At 42.9% G+C, this 20089-nt stretch overlaps 1 protein-coding gene across 1 annotated transcript in view; it reads right to left on the minus strand.

Annotated features, from left to right (window-relative positions):
* Window positions 1-20089, minus strand: part of LOC144668638 (wings apart-like protein homolog) — a 140497-nt gene that overhangs the window by 78022 nt on the left and 42386 nt on the right. Inside the window, exon 2 of the mRNA XM_078530881.1 lies at window positions 11894-12961. Within this exon, the coding sequence (XP_078387007.1) occupies window positions 11894-12857 (964 nt within the window). The 5' untranslated portion in view covers window positions 12858-12961. The remainder of the gene's footprint in view (window positions 1-11893; window positions 12962-20089) is intronic.

Raw genomic sequence — 20089 nt, forward strand, 5'->3', positions numbered from 1 at the left:
TGTTCTACTGTATATGGAATGAGGGATAATGGTCACATTTGATGGGAATCAACTTAAATATTGTGATGAATATCTAGGTCTTGGGTTTCTGTCAATAGGCTCAGACGTTTACAGCACAGGAGGCCATTCGGCCCATTGTGTTCTTGCCAGTCAACAAAACTCTAACTACACTAATCCCATCTTCAAGTGCTTGATCCATAACCCGGGAGTCCATGGCAACATAAGTGAATATCTAAATAATTCTTAAATGTTACGAGAGTTTCTGAGTCAACCACTCTTTCAGGCAGTTCCAGACTCCCACCACCTTCTGAGTGAAAAAATTTCTCCTCAACTCTCCTCTTAACTTAAATCATTGCCCCAGGTTATTGACCCCTCTACTAATGGAAAAAGTGTCTTCCTAACCACCCTATCTATGCCCCTCAATCTTATACACCTCTATCAGGTCCCCTCTCAACCTTCTCTGCTCCAAGGAAAACAACCTCGGCCAATCCAATCTTTCGTCATAGCTCAGGCCCTCCAGCCTAGGCAGCATCCTGGTAAATCTCCTCTGCACCCTCTCCAGTACAATCACATCCTTCCTATAATGTGGTGACCAGAACTGCACGCAGTACTCCAGTTGTGGCCGAACCAGCATTTTATACAGTTCCTGCATAACCTCCCTGCTCTTGTATTCTATGCCTCGGCTAATAAAGGCAAGAACCCCAAATGTCTTCTTAACCACCTTATCTACCTGCCCTGCTACCTTCAGGAATCTGTGGATATGCACATCAGGGTCCCTCTGATCTTCAGTACTTTCCAGGGTCCTACCATTCATAGTATAATCCCTTGCCTTGTTAGCCCTCCCCAAGTGCATTACCTACACTTTTCTGGGTTGAATTCCATTTGTCACTGCTCTGCCCACCTGACCAGTCCATTGATATTCTCCTGTAGTTTATGGCTATCCTCCTCACTACTTACCACCCAATCAACTTTTGTGTCATCCACAAACCTCTTGATCACACCCCCTACACTGAAGTCCAAATTATTTATGTACACCACAAACAGCAAGGGCCCCAAGCCCTGCGGAACCTCACTGGAAACAGACTTCCAGTCACAGAAACATCCCTCTACCATCACCCTCTGCTTCCTGCCTCAGTGCCAATTTTGGATCAACATGCCACTTTGCCTTGGGTCCCATGGGCTCTTTCTTGACCAGTCTGCCATGAGGGACCTTATCAAAAGCCTTGCTAAAGTCCATGTAGACCACATCAAATGCATTACCCTCATCAACACTCCTAGTTACTTCCTCAAAAAATTCGAGTAAATTTGTCAAACACGACCTTCCCTTAACAAATCCATTCCGACTATTCCTGATTAATCCATGTCTCTCCAAGTGCAAATATATTCTGTCCCTCAGGGTTCTTTCTAGTAACTTCCCCACCACCGAGGTTAGACTGACTGGCCTGTAATTTCCTGATCTATCCCTTCCTCCCTTTTTTAATAATGGGACAATGTTAGCAGTCCTCCAGCACCTCACCTGTGGCCAGTGAGGATTTGAAAATTACTGCCAGGGCCCCTGGTAGCTCTTTCCTTGTCTCCCTCAACATCCTGGGATACATCTCACCTGGGCCAGAGTTTATTTAAGGCCGCTAAACTCACCAGTACCTACTCACTATGTTAATTTTCTCCAATATTTCCACGGTCCTCCACCCTGATGTCGATACCTGTGTCGTCCTTTTCCATTGTGAAGACCGACGCAAAGTATTTATTGAGGACTGTACCCACGTCTTCCGGGTCCACACACAGATTACTTCTATGGTCCCTAATTGGCCCTAGTCTTTCCCTAGTTATTCTCTTGCTCTTCATATATTTAAAAAACCCCTTTGGGGGTTTCCTTTATTCTACCCACCAATGTTTTCTCATGCACTCTCTTAGCTTTCCTAATTCCCCTTTTAAGTTCCCCCCTGCACTTCTTATACTCCTCTAGGACTTTGCCGTATTGAGCCCTCGGTATCTGCCATAAACTTCTCTTTTTTTTTCTTAATCCCAACCTTTATGTCCCTTGACATCCAGGGTTCTCCGGCCCTTTGTCTTTACAGGAACATATTTGCCCTGTACTCTTGCTATTTCCTCCTTGAATGCTCCCCCACTGCTCTAACACAGTTTTATCTGCAAGTAGCTGCTCCCAGTCCACTTGGGCCAAATCATATCTCATCTTAGTAAAATTAGCCTTTCTCCAATTTAGAACTTTTATTCCTGGCCCAACCATATCCTGTTCCATAACTATCCTAAATCTAACTGAGTTATGGTCACTATCTCCAAAATGCTCCCCTACTGATACGCCCTTCACCTGCCCGGGCTCAGTTCTGAATATTAGGTCCAGAACTGCCCCCTCCCTTATTGGGCTATGACTGGCTAAAAAAGTTCTCCTGGGTGCATTAAGAATTTTGCTCCCTCCCTACCTTGCACACTAAAGCTATCCCAGTTAATATCTGGCTAGTTAAAATCCCTTATTACTTATTACTCTTATACTTCTCTGAAATTTGATTACATATTTGGTCCTCCATCTCTCCCTGACTGTTTGGGGGCCTATGGCACACACTCAACAGCGTGTTTGCCCTTTGTGTATTTTTTTACTTCTATCCATATGGCCTCATTTGATGATTCTTCCAAGATATCATCCCTCCTCACTGCTATAATTGATTCCTTGGTCAATATTGGGACCCCCCCCCCCTCCTCTTTTATCCCCCTCTCTATCTCGTCTGAATACCCTATAACCAGGAATGTTGAGTTGCCAATCCTGCCCTTTTAACCAAGTCTCAGTCATAGCTATGATATCATGCTCCCATGTGCCTATCCATGCCCTCAGCTCATCTGTATTACTCCTCAGGCTCCTTGCATGAAAATATATTCCATTGAGCGTTGCTAAACTCACTTTTTTCTTATCTAGCCTATGTTTCCTCTGCCTTCCAGTCTCACTTACTAGCGTTTTAACTTCCAATTCCATCTCCACTTCTCTCCCCTCTGAACTACTTTTCAGGATTCCCGCCCCACCACCAATTTAATTTAAATCTGCCCCAACAGCATTAGCAAACCTCCCTGCGAGGATGTTGGTCCCGTTCCTGTTCAGATGTAACCCGTCCAACTTGTACAGGTCCCACCTCCTCCAGAAACGGTCCCAATGCCCCAGGAATCTAAAGCCCTCCCTCCCGCACCATCTCTCCAGCCACGCATTCATCTGCTCTATCCTTCTGTCCCTATACTCACTACTGCATGGCACCGAGAGTAATCCGGAGATTACTATCTTTGAAGTCCTGCTTTTCAATTTCCTACCTAACTTCCTAAAGTCTGCTTGCAGGACCTCATTCCTCTTTCTTCCCATGTCATTGGTCCCAACATGGACCACAACCTCTGGCTGTTCACCCTCCCCCTTCAGAATGCCCTGCAGCCGTTCTGTGACGCCGTTGCCCCCGGCACCCAGGAGGGAACATACCATCCTGGAGTCACGTCTATGGTCACAGAAGCGCCTATCTACTCCCCTACCACTATTGCCCTTCCACACTTCTTCCTCCCCACACTGAGCAGCTAGACCACCCACAGTGCCATGGTCTTGGCTCTGGTTGGCCTCCACAGAGGAACCGTCACTTTCACCATTTTCCAAGGCCGCAAAACGGTTTGCAAGCGAGATGCACTCGGGGGATTCCCTCACTACCTGCCTGGTTCCCTTCTTCTGTCTGGCGGTCACCCATTCCCTCTCTGCTTGCTTAAGGTGTGGGGTGACCACATCCTGAAACATGCTATCCATGTACCTTTCAGCCTTGTGAATGCACTGTAGTGACCCCAGCTGCCGCTCAAGCTCCAAAACTCGGAGCTCAAGTTGCTCCAGTCGGAGGCACCTCTTGCACACACGGTCACCAAGACCACCAAGAGCGTCTAGGACTTCCCACATAGGCAGGATGTGCAAATCACAGGACAGAGCTCCCCAGACATATGTTAACTAAATAGAATATGGACCTTTGCTTTTATTTTACCCTTACTCCGACTTGAGTATAGACTAGATGCTAGATCCTCTAGGTGCTGCTGACTGCCTGTCTCAGGGTCCACCTCTCAGTGCTGCTGACTGCCTGTCCCAGGGTCCACCTCTCAGTGCTGCCGGCTGCCTGTCCCAGGGTTCACCTCTCAGTGCTGCTGACTGCCCGTCCCAGGGTCCAACTCTCATACTCTTGTTGTGGAGTTAAAGTAGCTAAAATGCTGGGGTTCAGAGATTGCCAGAACACCTAAAAGAAAATGGCAGTTCAGAAATTTACCATGTTTGTTCAATTGAGTCAGAAAAGGGATGGAGCCATAAAACAGCAGGCGGGCTTACTTGGCTGGAGAACGGGAGACACACTATCTACACTGCTTACAAAGAGAGCTAAATTAGTTTTAAAATATTGTGAACCCTGAAAGGCTACATCGTCATGGAGATGTGTAGAGCTTAAGAAGGTCTCTGGTTTCAATTTATCAGAGTGCTCTGCAGCAGGTGGAGAGGCTCTATATTGAAAAGGTGCTACTATTTTCAGACTCCAGGCAGTTAGGGCTCAGAAAAGTCCTGGAAGCAGTTTGGTGCAGCTGGGAGTTGCAGTATAGACCTTGTGTGGTTTGCAGCTCACAAAAAAAAGCCCTGGGAGCCATTTGGTGCAGTTTGGGCTCAGGAGAAGTGCTGGAGAGCTGAGAAGGTGGCGGAAGGTCGTTGGTTTCGTGCTGGAGGTAGTTAGGGCTCAGAGAAGCTCTGGGAGCCATTTATAGCTCATCGCAGCCAGGAGACTGGAGTTTGGAGAAACCAGCTAGCGGCTTGCGAAAGAGCTAGAATTGAGCCAGTAATTAGGAGGAGTGCAGCTTTGTGAATCCTATGCAATGCAGACCCAGGAGAATAGATTAAACTATTGAGGTGGGCAGTTGTTGAGGTGGTCCAAGTCAGAGTGGCTATCAAAGGAATTCAGAGGCTAGATTTTTGAAAGTGAGGAGTTGTAATCCTTTGTGAGGGAGGCTGAGCTTTAATGAGATTTTGTGACTCACTGTGGTCACTGACATCTGGGTTGGTTGCTGAGAAATTCATGGGGTCTGTCTGGTTCACACCTGTCATCACACTGTGAAGTGTGGTGTGTTCAACCAGAGTTTGCCTGTTAAATCATATTTACTTTTTGTTAATTCTGAATGTTAGAATATAAGATAGATATTGTAAGTTGTTTTAATTTTCTGACTTTGTATAGTAAAGTTTATTTTGTTAGTTTAAAACCACAGAATCTTGTGGCTTTACTCACCTAGTGGGTAACTGGGATTTCAAACTTTGTCTACTTTAAACAAAATGTTACTGGTTCCTAACTGCATCGTAACACTATGCAGTAACAGCTTCCCTCAGAGGAGGGGCAAGGTGGAGAAAAAGTGCATATTTTACACTGGCCTGTTCAAATACTTCGCATTCATGTAACAATTTGCAAGTGGGAGTGATCCCCATTTCTGTCTCAAACTCATGAAGACATGTGGCCTAAAATAGGTTCTGTGCTACTTTCACATGGCCTCCAGCTGGTTTCAGCAGGTGCTGGATTCTAGCTCACAACCCAAGTAATTGGACGCCCACAGAAACTTCACTGCAAGGATACCAGCAGCCGGCAAGCACAGAAATAAAACTGAAAATGCTGGAAAAGCTCAGCAGGTCTGGCAGCATCTGCGGAGAGAGAAACAGAGTTAACGTTCTGAGTCTGCATGACCTTTCTTCAGAGTCATAAGGACTCGCAACATTAACTTTGTTTCTCTTTCTACAAATGCTGGCAGACCTGAGTGTTTCCAGCATTTTCTGTTCTTATTTCAGATTTCTAGCATCTGCAATATTTTGCTTTTATGCCAGAAAGCACTACACTTGAAAAAGGAAAAACTCAAAGCTGTAATTTCTGCTCGAATTATTCTTTCCACCTGTATCTGGAAACAAAGAATAAACATTGTATGACTTGCAACCAAATTTTCATCAATTTTCTGGCTTAATGGAGACCCATTTCTGGTGTTTTCTGCAGAATTGCAATAGATGCCATGCAACCAGTATCCACACTATTAGCAGTACCACTGAGTGAATTAATACATCATTACCACCCAAGCCTCAGCAATAAAAACTGGGTCAAGATGTTCTTGTCATGGACAAGTCAGGACATCTAACAAGTAGACAGCTGAGTTAGACACTTGACGAGCCAGTTACAGAATTTGCAAAGGAAAAGATCAGTAATGTCAGACTATATCAAGAAACAGCTGAAGGCACTGGATACAGCAAAGGCTATGGGCCCTGGCAGCATCCCAGTTGTAGCATCCCAAGGACAAATTTAAAAAATAACATTACCCTAAATTCACTACCTGACGGACATCAGAACCAGGTCAATATCCTGGAGTAAAGCCCAAAAAAGTAGTATCAAAAAAGCCCATTTCAGCTGGGTAGCAGGATCTGCAACACATTGAAATGGCCCAAAAATGTTTTAGTCATAGATTAAAGATTTTATATCTCAATTGCAAAGTAAAAAAATGTTGATGAAAATCTAACAATTGTTTGGCAGATTATTTTGAAGAGCATCGCCAATATTGCTGCTTTTGACATTACATTGCACTTGGATTTAATGCCCCCTTTTGACATTATAATCTATGTGCATACTTTCCTGAACAGCTGTGGATTAACCAACTTCATTAGAATTCCATTTATTCTAAGTAAATTTCACTTGATTTCGCTTTCAACTAGTTGTAGCCCCCAAATGCTTTGTAAAGGAATGTTTTTTACAAGTTTTTTAATAGAGCATAAATTAGAATGTTTAAAAGGCTTCAGGGTGTTGTAAAAGGCACTATTCTTCCAACTTGGTCTATCGAAGTGCCAAATTCCCAAAGTTTTTTTAAAAATAGTCTTCTAAATGTAAGGAGCTGCACTGGTCCATTACACACACAGGCTCTTCTATATCAAAATTTCATGTACAACTAACACACCCAGTTTATGCTTGACAGAAGTTGGAGTTCAGAAATGCTACAAAAAACTTAAAAAAGGGCTCTGCAGCCCTATATTTTAAAGAGGGCTTTAAACTAAATAGTGGGGTCGGGGGATCAGTGTGATTAAACTAGGAGAGAAGACAAGCCAACAGAGCACGCTAAAAATAAGGGAACTGATCATCTGAGTGTGGAAGGGATAGAGTGTATAAACTTAAGAGTATGCCAGCAGACAAGGCTAGAGGTAGCGAAAATAATAAAAAGGCAGAATTAAAGGCACGCTATCTGAATACACAGCATTTGCAACAAGGTAGATGAATTGGCAGCACAAATGGAAGTAAACAGTATAATCCAAGTGCCATTATGGAGACATGGTGCAGGGTGACCAAGGCTGGGAATTGAATGTTCAAGGGTATTTGACATTTAGGAAGATGGGCAAAAAGGAAAAGGACATGGGGTAGTGCTACTAATAAAAGATGAGATCAGTACATTAGTGAGAGGGGGTCTTAGATCGAAGATCAAGGTGTAGAATCCGTTTGGGAGGAACTAAGAAACAGCAAGGGGCAGCAAACATTAGTAGGGGTTGCTTATAACCACCAAACAGTGGTGATAATGTAGGGCATGGTATAAACAAGGAAATTAGAGATGCTTATAATAAGGCTAATACTGTGCAATCATCATGGGGGAACTTGGGTACACCTAATGAGCACTAATGCTGCGGAGGATGAATTCCTGGATGTGTATGCGGTGGTTTTCTAGAACAGTATGTTGAGGAACCAACTAGAGAATGGGCTATTTTAGACCTAGTATTGTGCAATGAGAAAGGGCTAACTAATAATCTCAGTGTAAAGGAACCTCTCAGGAAGAATGACCATAATATGATAGAATTTTACATTAAGTTTGAAAGTGATGTAGTTCAATCCAAAACTAGGGTCTTAAATCTAAACAGAGGAAACCATGAAGGTATGAGGGACAAACTGGCTGCGGTAGTTGGGAAACTACATGAAAAGATATGATAGTAGACAGGCAATGGCTAGCATTTAAAGAATTAACACACGGTTTACAACAACTTTACATCCACTTGAGGCACAAAAACCCAGCAAGAAAGGCGATCCAACCATGGCAAACAAGTTAAATATTGCATTAGATCAAAGAAGAGACTTATAAAGTTGCCAAAACAAAAGTAGTCAGCTTGAGGATTGGGGGCATTTTAGAATTCAGCAAAGGAGGACCAAGAAACTGATCGAGAAAATGGAATATGAAAGCAAAAACAGATTGTAAAAGCTTCTGTAGATATGCAAAGAGGAAAAGATTAGCAAAGGCAAATGTGGGCCCACCACGGGCAGAGAATGGAGAATAAGGAAATGTCGGAGGCTGTATTTCTGTCTTCATGGAGGAAGATAGGAAAAACCTCCCAGGAATAGCAGAGAATGAGGATGTTAAAGAAATTAGTATTAGTAAAAAAGTAGTACTGGAGAAATTAATGGGGCTGAAAGTTGATAAATCACATGGACCTGATGATCTATATCTCAGAGTGTTGAAAGAGGTGCTGTAGAGATAGTGGATGGGTTGGTGGTCATCTTCCAAAATTCCATAGATACCGGAACAGTTCCTGCAGATTTGAAGGTTACAAATGTAACCCCGTTATTTAAGAAAGGAGGGAGAAAACAGGGAACTTCAAACTTGTTAGCCTGACATTAGTAGGGAAAATGCTGGAATCTATTATGAAGGATGTGAAAACTGGACACTTAGAAAATAATGATCTGAATAGGCAGAGTCAACATAGATTTATGAAAGGGAAATCATGTTTGAAAAACCTGTTGGAGTTTTTTTGAGGATGTAACCAGCAGAACAGATAAAGGGGAACCAGTGGATGTGGTGTATTTTGATTTTCAGAAGGCTTTCGATAAGGTTACATACAGGAAGTAAGCAAAATTGGAACACATGGAATTTGGGGTAATATACTGGCACAGATTGAGGATTGGTTAATGGGCAGAAAACGGAGTAGGAATAAACGGGTCATTCTTATGTTGACATGTTGTGGCTAGTGGGCTATCGCAAGGGTCAGTGCTTGGGCCACAGCTATTCACAATTCATATCAATGATTTGGCAGTGGGGACCAAATGTATCATTTCCAATTTTCCAGATGCCACAAAACTAGGTGGGATTGAGAGTTGTGAGGAGGATGCAAGGGGGCTTCAAAGGATTTAGACAGGCTTGGTGAGTGGACAAAAACATGGCAGATGGAATATAACATGAAAAAATGAGAAGTTATCCAGATTGGTAGGAAAAACAGAAATACAAAGTATTTCTTAAATGGTGAGTGATTGAGAAGTATTGATGCCCAAAGGTACCTGGGTGTTCTTGTTCCCAAGTCACTGAAAGCTAACATGCAGGTAACAGCAAGATATTAGGAAGGCAAACGGTATGTTAACCTTTACTACAAAAAGATTTGAGTACAGGAGTAAAGCAGACTTGCTGCTATTGTACAGAGCCTTGGTGAGACTGCACCTGGAGTGTTGTATACAGTTTTGATTGGCTTACCTAAGGAAGGATATAATTACTATGGAGGGAGTGTAGCAGAGGTTCACTAGACTGATCACTGGGATGGCAGGATTGAGAGAGGAGAGATCGAGGAGACTGGGCCTATGTTCTCTAGAGTTTAGAAGAATGAGAGGTGATCTCATTCAAACATGAAATTCTTACAGGGCTCGACTGAGTTCATGCAGGAATGATGTTTCCCCTGTTTGAAGAGTCTAGAACTAGGGGACACAGTCTCAGAATAAGGGGTAAACCATTTGGTTCTGAGATAAGGAGGAATTTCTTCACTCAGAAGATAGTGAATCTTCAGAATTCTCTACCCAAAAAGGGCTGTAGAGGCTCAATCATTGCGCATTGAGTATATTCAAGCTATAGATCAATAGATTTCTAGATATTAGGGGTATCAAGGGATATGGGGATAGAGAGCCAGATCAACCATGATCTAGTTGAATGTTGGACCAGGCTCGAGGGGCCAAATGGCCTACTGCTGCTCTTATTTCCTATGTTCCTATGTACTGGAAAACAAGAACACGATGGGATGAATTGTGTAAACTTGCCAACTAGATTTATATATGGTAAATGTTTGCAACTATCTAAGCTATTGCCTAAACTTACAACAGGTTAACCAGAAGAGGACACTGGAGGTGTGCACTCCTCTGCATTGATCTGATAAAACATTGAGACATACTAATTATCGAGCTTAATGCCAGTGTTTCAATATGTTGTAATATGTCACATGAGCTATAGACTGGCACACAAATACTAGTAACATATCAAGTACAAGACAATAGCAAATGCATGCATCTGTCTGGCAACTGTTAGAACATAAGAAATAGGAGTAGGCCCCTCAAGCCTACTCCACCATTCAATAAATCATGGCTGATCTGCCCCAGGCCTCTTTCATGCCAGCTCCTCATACCCCTCAACTCCCCGATATTTCAAAAATCTACCTACCTCCTCTTTAAATATTTTCAGTGATCTAGCCTCCACAACTCTCTGGGGTAGAGAATTCCAGACATTCATTACCCTCAGAAGAAATTACTCAGCATCTCAATTCTAAATGAGTGTCCCTTTATTCTGTAACTATGTCCCCTAGTTCGAGACTTCCCCACTAGTAGAAATATCTTCTCAACATCTACCCTGTCAAGCCCCTCAGAATCCTGTACGTTTCAATAAGATCATCCCCATTCTTCTAAACTCTAATGAATAAAGGCCTAACCTGTTTAGCTGTTCTTGATAAGCCAACCCCTTCATCCCAGGAAACAGCCTAGTGAATCTCCTTTGAACTGCCACCAATGCCAGTATTTCCTCTCTTAAATACGGGGACCAAAACCGTACACAGTACTCCAGGTGCGGCCTCACCAACACCCTGTACAATTGTAACAAGACTTCCCCATTTTAAAACTCCAACCCCCTAACAATACATTCTTAATTACTTGCTGCACACCTACATGCTAACTTTGTGTTTCATGCACAAGAACACCCAGATCCCTCTGTGCTGCATTTTTTGGAGTATGTCTCCATTTAATTAATAGTCTGCCTTTTGTTTCTTCCTCCAAAGTGCATAACCTCTCACTTTCCTACATTAAACTCCATCTGCCAAGTTTTCACCCACTCAAACTATCTATATCCCCTTGCAAATTCCTTATGTCCTCCCACCTATTTCTGCTGGATACATTACACTCTGCCCCCTCCTCCAAGCCATTAATATAGATAGTAAATAATTGAGGCCCTAGAATTGATCCTTGTGGCACACCACTAATTACGTCTTTCCAACCTGAAAAAAACCCATTAATCTTGACTCCCAGTCTTCTGTGTGCTAACCAATCCTCAATCCATGCTAATACATTAACCCCAGCACTGTGAGCTCCTATCTTGTGCAATAACCTTTTATGTGGCATCTTATAGAATGCCTTCTGGAAATCCAAATACACTACATCTACAGGTTCCCCTTTATTAACTCTGCTTGATATGTCCCCAAAGAGCTCTAGCAAATTCATCAAACATGATTTCCCTTTCACAAAACCATGTTGACTCTGTTTGATTGTGTTAAGATTTTCTAAATATCCTATTTCTTCCTTAATAATGGACTTTAGCATTTTCCCAATGACAGATGTTAGGCTGACTGGCCTATAGTTTCCTGCTTTTTGTCTCTCTACCTTCTTGAACAGGGGCATCACATTAGCGGTTTTCCAATCTGCCAGGACCCTCCCGGAATCCAGTGAGTTCTTGAATATTTCAACTACTGCCTTCAGCTTAGTATTGAATATCTGTGAACTCTACCTTTCATCAAGTGTAAGATGCAGATCAGCCATGATCCAATTGAATGATGAAAATTTCTAAGCAAACCATTCAATTTTTGATGTGAGTGGTTACCCACCTGTATTAGTGCTATCCTGAGACTGTGGCTGACTACCTTGAGAGTCACCTGTCGACTCAGAGCTCGACAGGAGTTCCACAATTTCATCCATTCTAGTTGAAGCTTTTTTCTTGCGTCTGCCTTCTGACTCAGTGCCGTCATCCTCATCAGAGCTCTCACTAAGATCATCAAAACCAAAGTATTTGATTTTATAGTTGGCAGCACCGCCAGTGGATCGGAGAGGATCTTCCTCTCCTTCCTGTTCATCAAACCCAAAGAACTCTAGCTTCGCGTCCTTTTTGGATTTGGACTGGGTCGGTCGGAATCTGACTGTGGTCTTACTTGCAGCAGCTTCGGTTTTTTTCCGCAACCGGCCTGCTTCTCCCAGGTCAGCTGGACCAGTGGTGAACTCATCCATGCTACGATCCGTGGTGTCCTGAAGTGTGACATTGCAAGGTGATAGATAAGATGAGGGCAAGGTGATGGTGTCTTTTGCAGTCCGAGCTGTTGACGTCTTTCCTGTTGTCTCTGATGAAATTTTGGTGTCTGGTTTTAGGCTTTCCTTGCCCAATGTCAGGTCAGCCTGTGCAGATTTCCCAGTGCCATCAATTATTTTATCAAAATTTGTCACGCCAGCAGCTCCTGGTTTACCTTTATTCGATCGACAGTATGTCCTGCAGTTTGACCTGAGGGGCTGTGAATCATTCTCTATCTCTTCATCCTTAAAGCTGGTATGTTCCACCCGTCCAAAAGTCCCTTGGTTACCCCTTACTTCCAAAGGCTTGTCGAGACTTAAGGAAGTGCCTCCCTGTTTGCCCTGCTTGCAGTCAGAGACCTCATTTTTGACACAGGGCATACGGCCAAGTCCACCAACCCACGGCTGGTATTCTGTCCTCTGAAGTGCTTCAGAGGGGGAACCTGAGCTCTTCATGATCTCATCCCAACTATCCGGGGGCAATCCATCGGTTTTAAAGCTAGACAGCATTGGGCTAGGTGTCTTAGGTTTCTTTTCATTTTCAGGTGCATTCTTGCTCTTAGGAAAACTGTTTTTCTCAATTCCTTCTCTCAATGGATCTTGGTGCTTCACTTCTGCAGAACAAAAAAAAAACGATTTAGAACAATTTTAAGTAAACAAACTCCAGTTTATAGGTTCCTCCTCCTTAACTGCAGGATTGCTATTTCAAATTTGTCTTTTTCCCAGCCATCCTCTTTGCAATTTTAAGTTCATGTCCCAACCTTACAGTACAGTCCACTGAAGTAATTTTATTGCACAAGCCCACAATTAGATGTGATCCACAAGATAAAATAAAATCAAATCCTGGAAACAATGAAAGGAGTATCTATTACCCTGTCAATCCAGCTTCCCTCAGGCCTATCTCAATTAATTCGTTGAAGCCCAGAGACTTACATAGGCAAGTGCAACAGCCATTTTCTACAAGGCAAGATCCCACAAACAGTACTGAGATGAATAAGCAGTAGTTGATCGCATTTCAGTAGGCTTGGTTATGGAGAGATAGCACCGCAAAACCTGTAACTTTTAACCACACAAGGAGACATGGTTTCCTTTGTATGCCCCATCAAAAGGACAGCATTTTTGACAACGTACAGTGCTGATTCTGTGTTCAAGTGTTGCAGTGGGCCTCAAAGCCACAATTGACATACATAAGAGGCTGTCACTCGCATTTTGCTTTGTATTAATAAAGAGCTTATCTTTCCGGCAGGGTTATTTTCTGCCCCATGACAGCATATCTGACAGCCAATGAGTGTTCAGGACTTAGTCACAACATTTCTGTCTGAAATTTTCAATGAAAACAGATTTAATTGAAGTAGGTCTACTGGGCAAGATTTTATTCCATGGGTGTTAATCTGTGCAGTATTTTACAAGCGTATGCTCAATACATACACATCTAATTCTGAATTGGAGTTGAGCAATTGGAATGAAATTACCAAGCTGGGCATTGCTGCTTCCCATACTTGCTTTAAACTGGAAAAGTCTAAAACTAGGTTAATGACAAACATTGGTTTTCATGCCACTTCTAAATCTTCAGGTTCACAGCCTTTACTGATTTAACACCCTATCAACCTAATTTAGAAGTCAGTAAAAAGTCAATTAGCAATCAAAACCACCTAGTCCTCAATGCAAAACTGTGTCTCATTCAGCAGCAATTACTGGAATTGTACTCAATAGGCCCAAGCAACAGGAATATTATAGCGAAATGAAAAATAGACTAGTCGATAGCAATGGGATCAGATTCTCTGATCAAACACCCTGAACACAAATTGAAAGATCAACACTTTCCCCATTCAAAAGGTTGTGGGAAGGTTGATATTGGTTTGTGGTGTTAAAAGGAAACAGGTTAGTGAAGAGCAGTGTCACATCTATGCTCATCACAACTACTATTAGGGGACTAAGGCCTCACACTGGATATTTATATATATATATTTATTGTATATATCCCTCATGGCTAATTTCTAAAATTTTAAAAACTGGACAATGACCTTTTAAGATGGCTGAAACTACATCTGTTTGGGGTGCTGAACAGCAGAGCTGTCATGGCTGCATCACAGAAACTTGCATCTCTGAAGAGACCCTAATGATCCCCGAGGGCTGCACAGACCAAATTCAAAGAGAACTGTACAAAGGCCATCTGCATTTCAGAATCCAGGCTGGTCAAACAGAGTCTACTGGTCTGTTAGGACAAAGAGCTCTGCAACCATCCTTTTAATTCTAAGGGCTGGGACATTTAACGATCTCAGGAACCCATAAGGGGGGTCCACACCCTTTGTCAAAGACAATGTGGAGAGATGGGATTCATGTGTCATGAACCTCTAGCTTGTGGAACCAGTAATATTGCCTTGTGGGGCTGCAAAGTTCAGTCTGCCATTTTTTTTACCATCTACAAGCAACAGCAAAGAAAAGGGGCTCTGTCCAGGGTTGAATGCCTGGCCCCATCTACACTGTTTCTTCTGAACTTCTGTAACATCACCACGTGTCTACCTCATCATGGAAGTCAACTCTACTGGAAAAGTGAATTATCCAACATGTTTTCAGCTAGCCGATCTCCTTTTTTCATTTGTTCATGGAGGGCATTTAAGAATCATGTAGGCCAAACCAGGTAAGGACAGCAGATTTCCTTCCTTAAAGGACATTAGTAAACCAGATGGGTTTTTACAACAATGGTTTCATTATCAGGCTTTTAATTCCAGATTTTTATTGGATTCAAATTTCACCATCTGCCGTAGTGGGATTTGAACCTGGGTCTCCCAAATCTCTGGAATACTAATCCAGTGACAATACCACTATGCCACTGCCGTCTGTGAAGGAATACCTCATTGGTATTGGACTCATGTGAAACAATATCCTTTTCTCTGTGGTCTTTCCCCTGTAAATCTTTCTTTCTCCATCTCTCTTTTACTGTATGAGAGAGAGATAACGTTGCCACCCCCTCCCACGCTTGAATGTATGCAAATAAACTAATCCTTTGAGTTCATCCTATCACAGATTTTTATTCAGCAGAACTAAATTGATAAACTTACAGAAGAGGTTCTACAGTAAAGGGTCTGGGATTAGCAGAATATATTCAATTAAAAAAATGTCTTAAAAGGAAAACTAGTAGGTTGAACTCTAATGTTGGTCTTAAAATGAGGAAATTCCAAAGTGAAATTTGAACAAGGGATCCTTGGAAAAAATCACCCGCTGTTGCTGGCAAGTACGTGTGAGGGCAGAAAGCAGTGACGCTGCTGTAAAATGGAAAATAACTCCCTAAACCGCAGGGCAAAATTATCCATACAGGTTCCACTAACCAGGCAGCAACAGCACCTGAACAAAGCTTAAAGCTTCCCCTTGGTGTGACTGGAAATCTTACAGCTCTCATTTCTAGCCTGTCAGACAATGTGTTTTCGCGTACTGATTAGCCTCACTGTGTTTTAATGTAGTGGATTGTGAATATATTTTTCGGAAGTCAATGTTTCTTTACTTAATTCTTTAAGAACGAAATGCAATAGGAAGATTTTACCCTTCATGATACTGCCCAGGTCAACAAGAAATTTCAAGTGCACAGCAACAATGAGATGAATTAACAGCAGTACGGTCCTAGTCGGGTTCAAACTGGAGGAGTGGAATATTTCTGCCATTGCTGATTCTCAGTGGCAAAACAAAATTGTTGCCATGCAGTTTGCCTCAGTTTCTTGGGCAAGTCTTATTTCCATTGCAATGGGTTTGTTGGTTAACCCAAGATAATAGGCAAAATCAACAGGTTTCCCAGCATGAGCATCGCATCTCATGAAAATTATATTGCAGAAAGACAAATTAACATTTTCAAGCAATTGAATTACGAGCTTTCAGCTATTGAAAGGAAGGACATGGAGAGAAAGTCACCAGCATGTAAGAACACCGATGTCCTCTGAACCGCCCAAATTATTAATATGAAGAAAGGTGTACATCACAAAAAGGGCGGTCACTCAACCTCGACTACAGTTCCTCACAACCTGCTTCCTGTAAGGACTCCATCCCATTCTCTCAGTTTCTTTGCCTCCGTCGCATCTGTTCCGAGGATGCTACTTTCCTAAACGCCGCTTCTGACATGTCTTCCTCCTTCCTTAACCGAGGTTTCCCACCCACTGTGGTTGACAGGGCCCTCAACCGTGTCCGGCCCATCTTCCACATCTCTGCCCTCACACCTTCCTCTCCCTCCCAGAACCATGATAGGGTCCCCCTTGTCCTCACTTTTCATCCCACCAGCCTCCACATTCAAAGGATCATCCTCCCCCATTTCCACCAACTCCAGCATGATGCCACCACCAAACACATCTTCCCTTCACGCCCCCATCGACATGCTGTAGGGCACAGTTCCCTCAGGGACACACTTGTCCACTCCTCCATCACCCGCAACACTTCATCCCCTTCCCACGGCACCTTCCCATACAACCGCAGAAGGTGCAACACCTGCCTCTTTACCTCCTCCCTCCTCACCGTCCAAGGGCCCAAACACTTCTTTCAGGTGAAGCTGTGCTTCACTTGCACCTCCTTCAATTTGTCTACTGCATTCGCTGATCCCAATGCGGTCTCCTCTACATTGGAGGCACCAAACACAGACTGGGTGACCGCTTTGCGGAACACCTTCGGTCTGTCTGCAAGCATGACTCAGACCTTCCTGTCACTAGCCATTTCAACACAGCACCCTGCGCTTATGCCCACATGTCCGTCCTCGGCCTGCTGCAATGTTCCAGTGAAGCCCAACGCAAACTGGAGGAACAGCACCTCATCTTCTGATGAGGCATTTTATAGCCTTCTTGACTTAACAGAGTTCAACAACTTCAGACCATGAACACACTCCTCCATCCTCACCCCTTTTTAAATCCCCTTTTTCAATATTCATTTTTATTTTTAAATTTTTATTTATCTACTTATTTTTATTTGTTTTCATTTTTATTCATTGTTTTATCCCCACCTTTTATCCCATTTTTGATATTTTTTCCAACCACCTTCACCTCCCCCCCAACCCACCCCCACTAGGGCCATCTGTCACTTGTTCATGTTGTTCTTTCCAGAGCGCTTACCCTTGCCCTGCTATTATCACATTCTGCTTTCTGACCTTAATGCCACCATCAGCACCTCCTTTAGCCAGTACCACTACCATTAACATCCCTTTGTCCTTTTGTTCATGACATCTTTATCAATCCCTCCTTTGCCTCCACCTATCACTGGCCTTCTATCCAGCTTCACCTGCTACACCCCCCTAAACAGTATAAATTTCATCACATTCTTATTTCTCTTTAGCTCTAAGAAGTGTCTTACGGACTCGAAATGTTAACTCTATCTTTCTCTCCACAGATGCTGTCAGACCTGAGTTCTTCCAGCGTTTTCTGTTTTTGTTTCAGATTTCCAGCATCCACAGTATTTTGCTTTTATCATTCAGTCCATTATGGCTGTGCCATCCCTTGCTCGAATGATCAGATACTAATCCCACTGCTCTGCATTCTCCCTTTGGCTCTTCATCATTATTGACTCAAAATGTTTATTTAATTTTCCTTTAAAAGATGCAGTGATCACTGCCTCAACCACTCCATGTAGTAAAGGCCCAGGCTAATTACACAGTGTTCAGTTCTTTCTCAATTCCACAGATAATGAAGCAGTCCATTCTCGCTTGCAGAAAGACCTGGATAATATACAGATAAAAGTTGTGGCTATGTGCACAGGTTAAAGACTGGGTGTTCTGTGGCAAATGGCTTACCTCTTGACTCCCCAAAGCATCTCTACCATCTACATACAAACATAATCCAAGGAGGTGATGGGATACTCTCCACTTGCTTGGGTTGGTGCAGTTATAACGACACTCATGAAGCTTGGCACAACGCAGGACAAAGTAGCCCATTCGCTGGCATAACCATCCACTCCGTCCACCAACAGCACACTGAATACAGACTGCAACCAATCCACCGAATGCACTTCAGCAACTCACCGAGGTTGCTTTCAGTATTCCCTCCCAAACCTATGACTTCCATGACCTACAAGGACAAAGGCAGCTGAGACATGGGAACACCATCATAACATGGACATATATCACTGTTCCTTCATATTCCTGGAGCTTAGGTACATGCTGTGTTGTTTCAGTAGCCATAGTTTCAATTAGTGTGCCCACTAATCTATATGGATCCCAGAAACTAACAAATCTTAGCAGAATAGTTTAGGTTTTATTGACCAATAAAAATCCTCTCAATCCCAAAGGCACCTAAAATTCAGATGGGTCAAATAAATAAACAAGAAAGGAGTGTGTTTTAGGGATTGGAAACCACAAATGTTCCACAGAACACAGTTTGAACACTTCTGGATTATAGAGTTCTTGTGGGACAGGGAAAGGGTGTCATTACTAATTTGGCAATGTATGGACTATGGAAGGAGCAGCCTAGTTTTTAGCTTCATGTTCTTATTGTTTCCTATGACTGAAACGGATGGATTCCTACAGTGATATATTTAACAAGACAGGTGAATACAGTTTCTGACTAAGACGTCCAAGTGAAACAGGTACCAGAGGCTCTAAGCACCTGACAGGAAACTTCCTCGAGTATGGAAAAATCCATCTCTGCAAGAAGATTTGCTCAGTACATCCATGGTTTCGGATTTTCCTTCCTTCCAGGAATCTATCTAACAAATACAGTAAAGTATTTTGGACTCCGGCATTCCAAACTTGAGGAAGTTTCCCTTTCTGCTTCATTCAAGATGTCACAGCAAAGCTTTCACCAGCTTAGCTTTCCGCTCTCCATCATTAAATGCCTCAGCAGCAATTCCACATACTTGAGAATTTCCTCACTGTTCTACCACTCCAATACCTACTACTCCCCCAACAGTCAGCCCCACTACTGCTCCATTTCAGCTGTGAGTCAGATTAAACAGATACCTCAGCTGTGTAGACATTCGCAAATTTCTTCACCATCTGCCCAGATCCTTCAAAAATCTTCCCACTTAACCTGCCCACAATCACAAACCAGCTTGTTGGCATGTTCCTTCACCCTGAACATGTCCCTAGTACATCAGCTTCTGCTAGCTAACTTCATGCTGTTCTTGTACTTCATTTCCATCTCAGTTTTCATGAACAGCTTAATAGGTGAAGGCAACATTCATATAGGGCAGGAGAGAGAAAATGGGGAGACTGGGAGCTCAAACATGGATCCTTTGATTATGAAGGTACAGCTACAATGGTCACATGATTATGTTGTGAATCTTGCACAAACAAATTCCAAAAATCTTTTATGGTGTACTGACAACCAAATGATTGTGATGGTCAGCATGAGATGTAAAAACAGCTCAAAAGCGATTCAAAGAGTATAAAATAGATGCCCATGGTGGGAATAACTTACTCAAGATAACTAAGCACGGAGAAAAACCAATCATGAGGCACCATCTACTCAGCCCTGTTACCTTGCTGACAATACGCGTGGATATCTGCTTGGAAAATCAAGATTCTCAACCTGCATCCACTGTTCAACCTGTCAACACTCATTTCTAGCAAAAATAGGTCTCAGTCAAAGAGCTAACTGCTCAAAGTGAATGTTCACAGATTGAGCGACTCCTCAGGTACTGAAGCAGTCCATGTCCAAATGCAGCAAGACCTGGACAATATCCAGGCTTGGGCTGACAAGTGGCAAGTAACATTCATGCCACACAAGTGCCAGGCAATGACCATCTCCAACAAAAGAGAATCCAACCATCGCCCCTTG

The sequence above is a fragment of the Cetorhinus maximus genome, chromosome 27 (assembly GCF_964194155.1).
Source record: "Cetorhinus maximus chromosome 27, sCetMax3.hap1.1, whole genome shotgun sequence".
Lineage (NCBI taxonomy): Eukaryota > Metazoa > Chordata > Chondrichthyes > Lamniformes > Cetorhinidae > Cetorhinus > Cetorhinus maximus.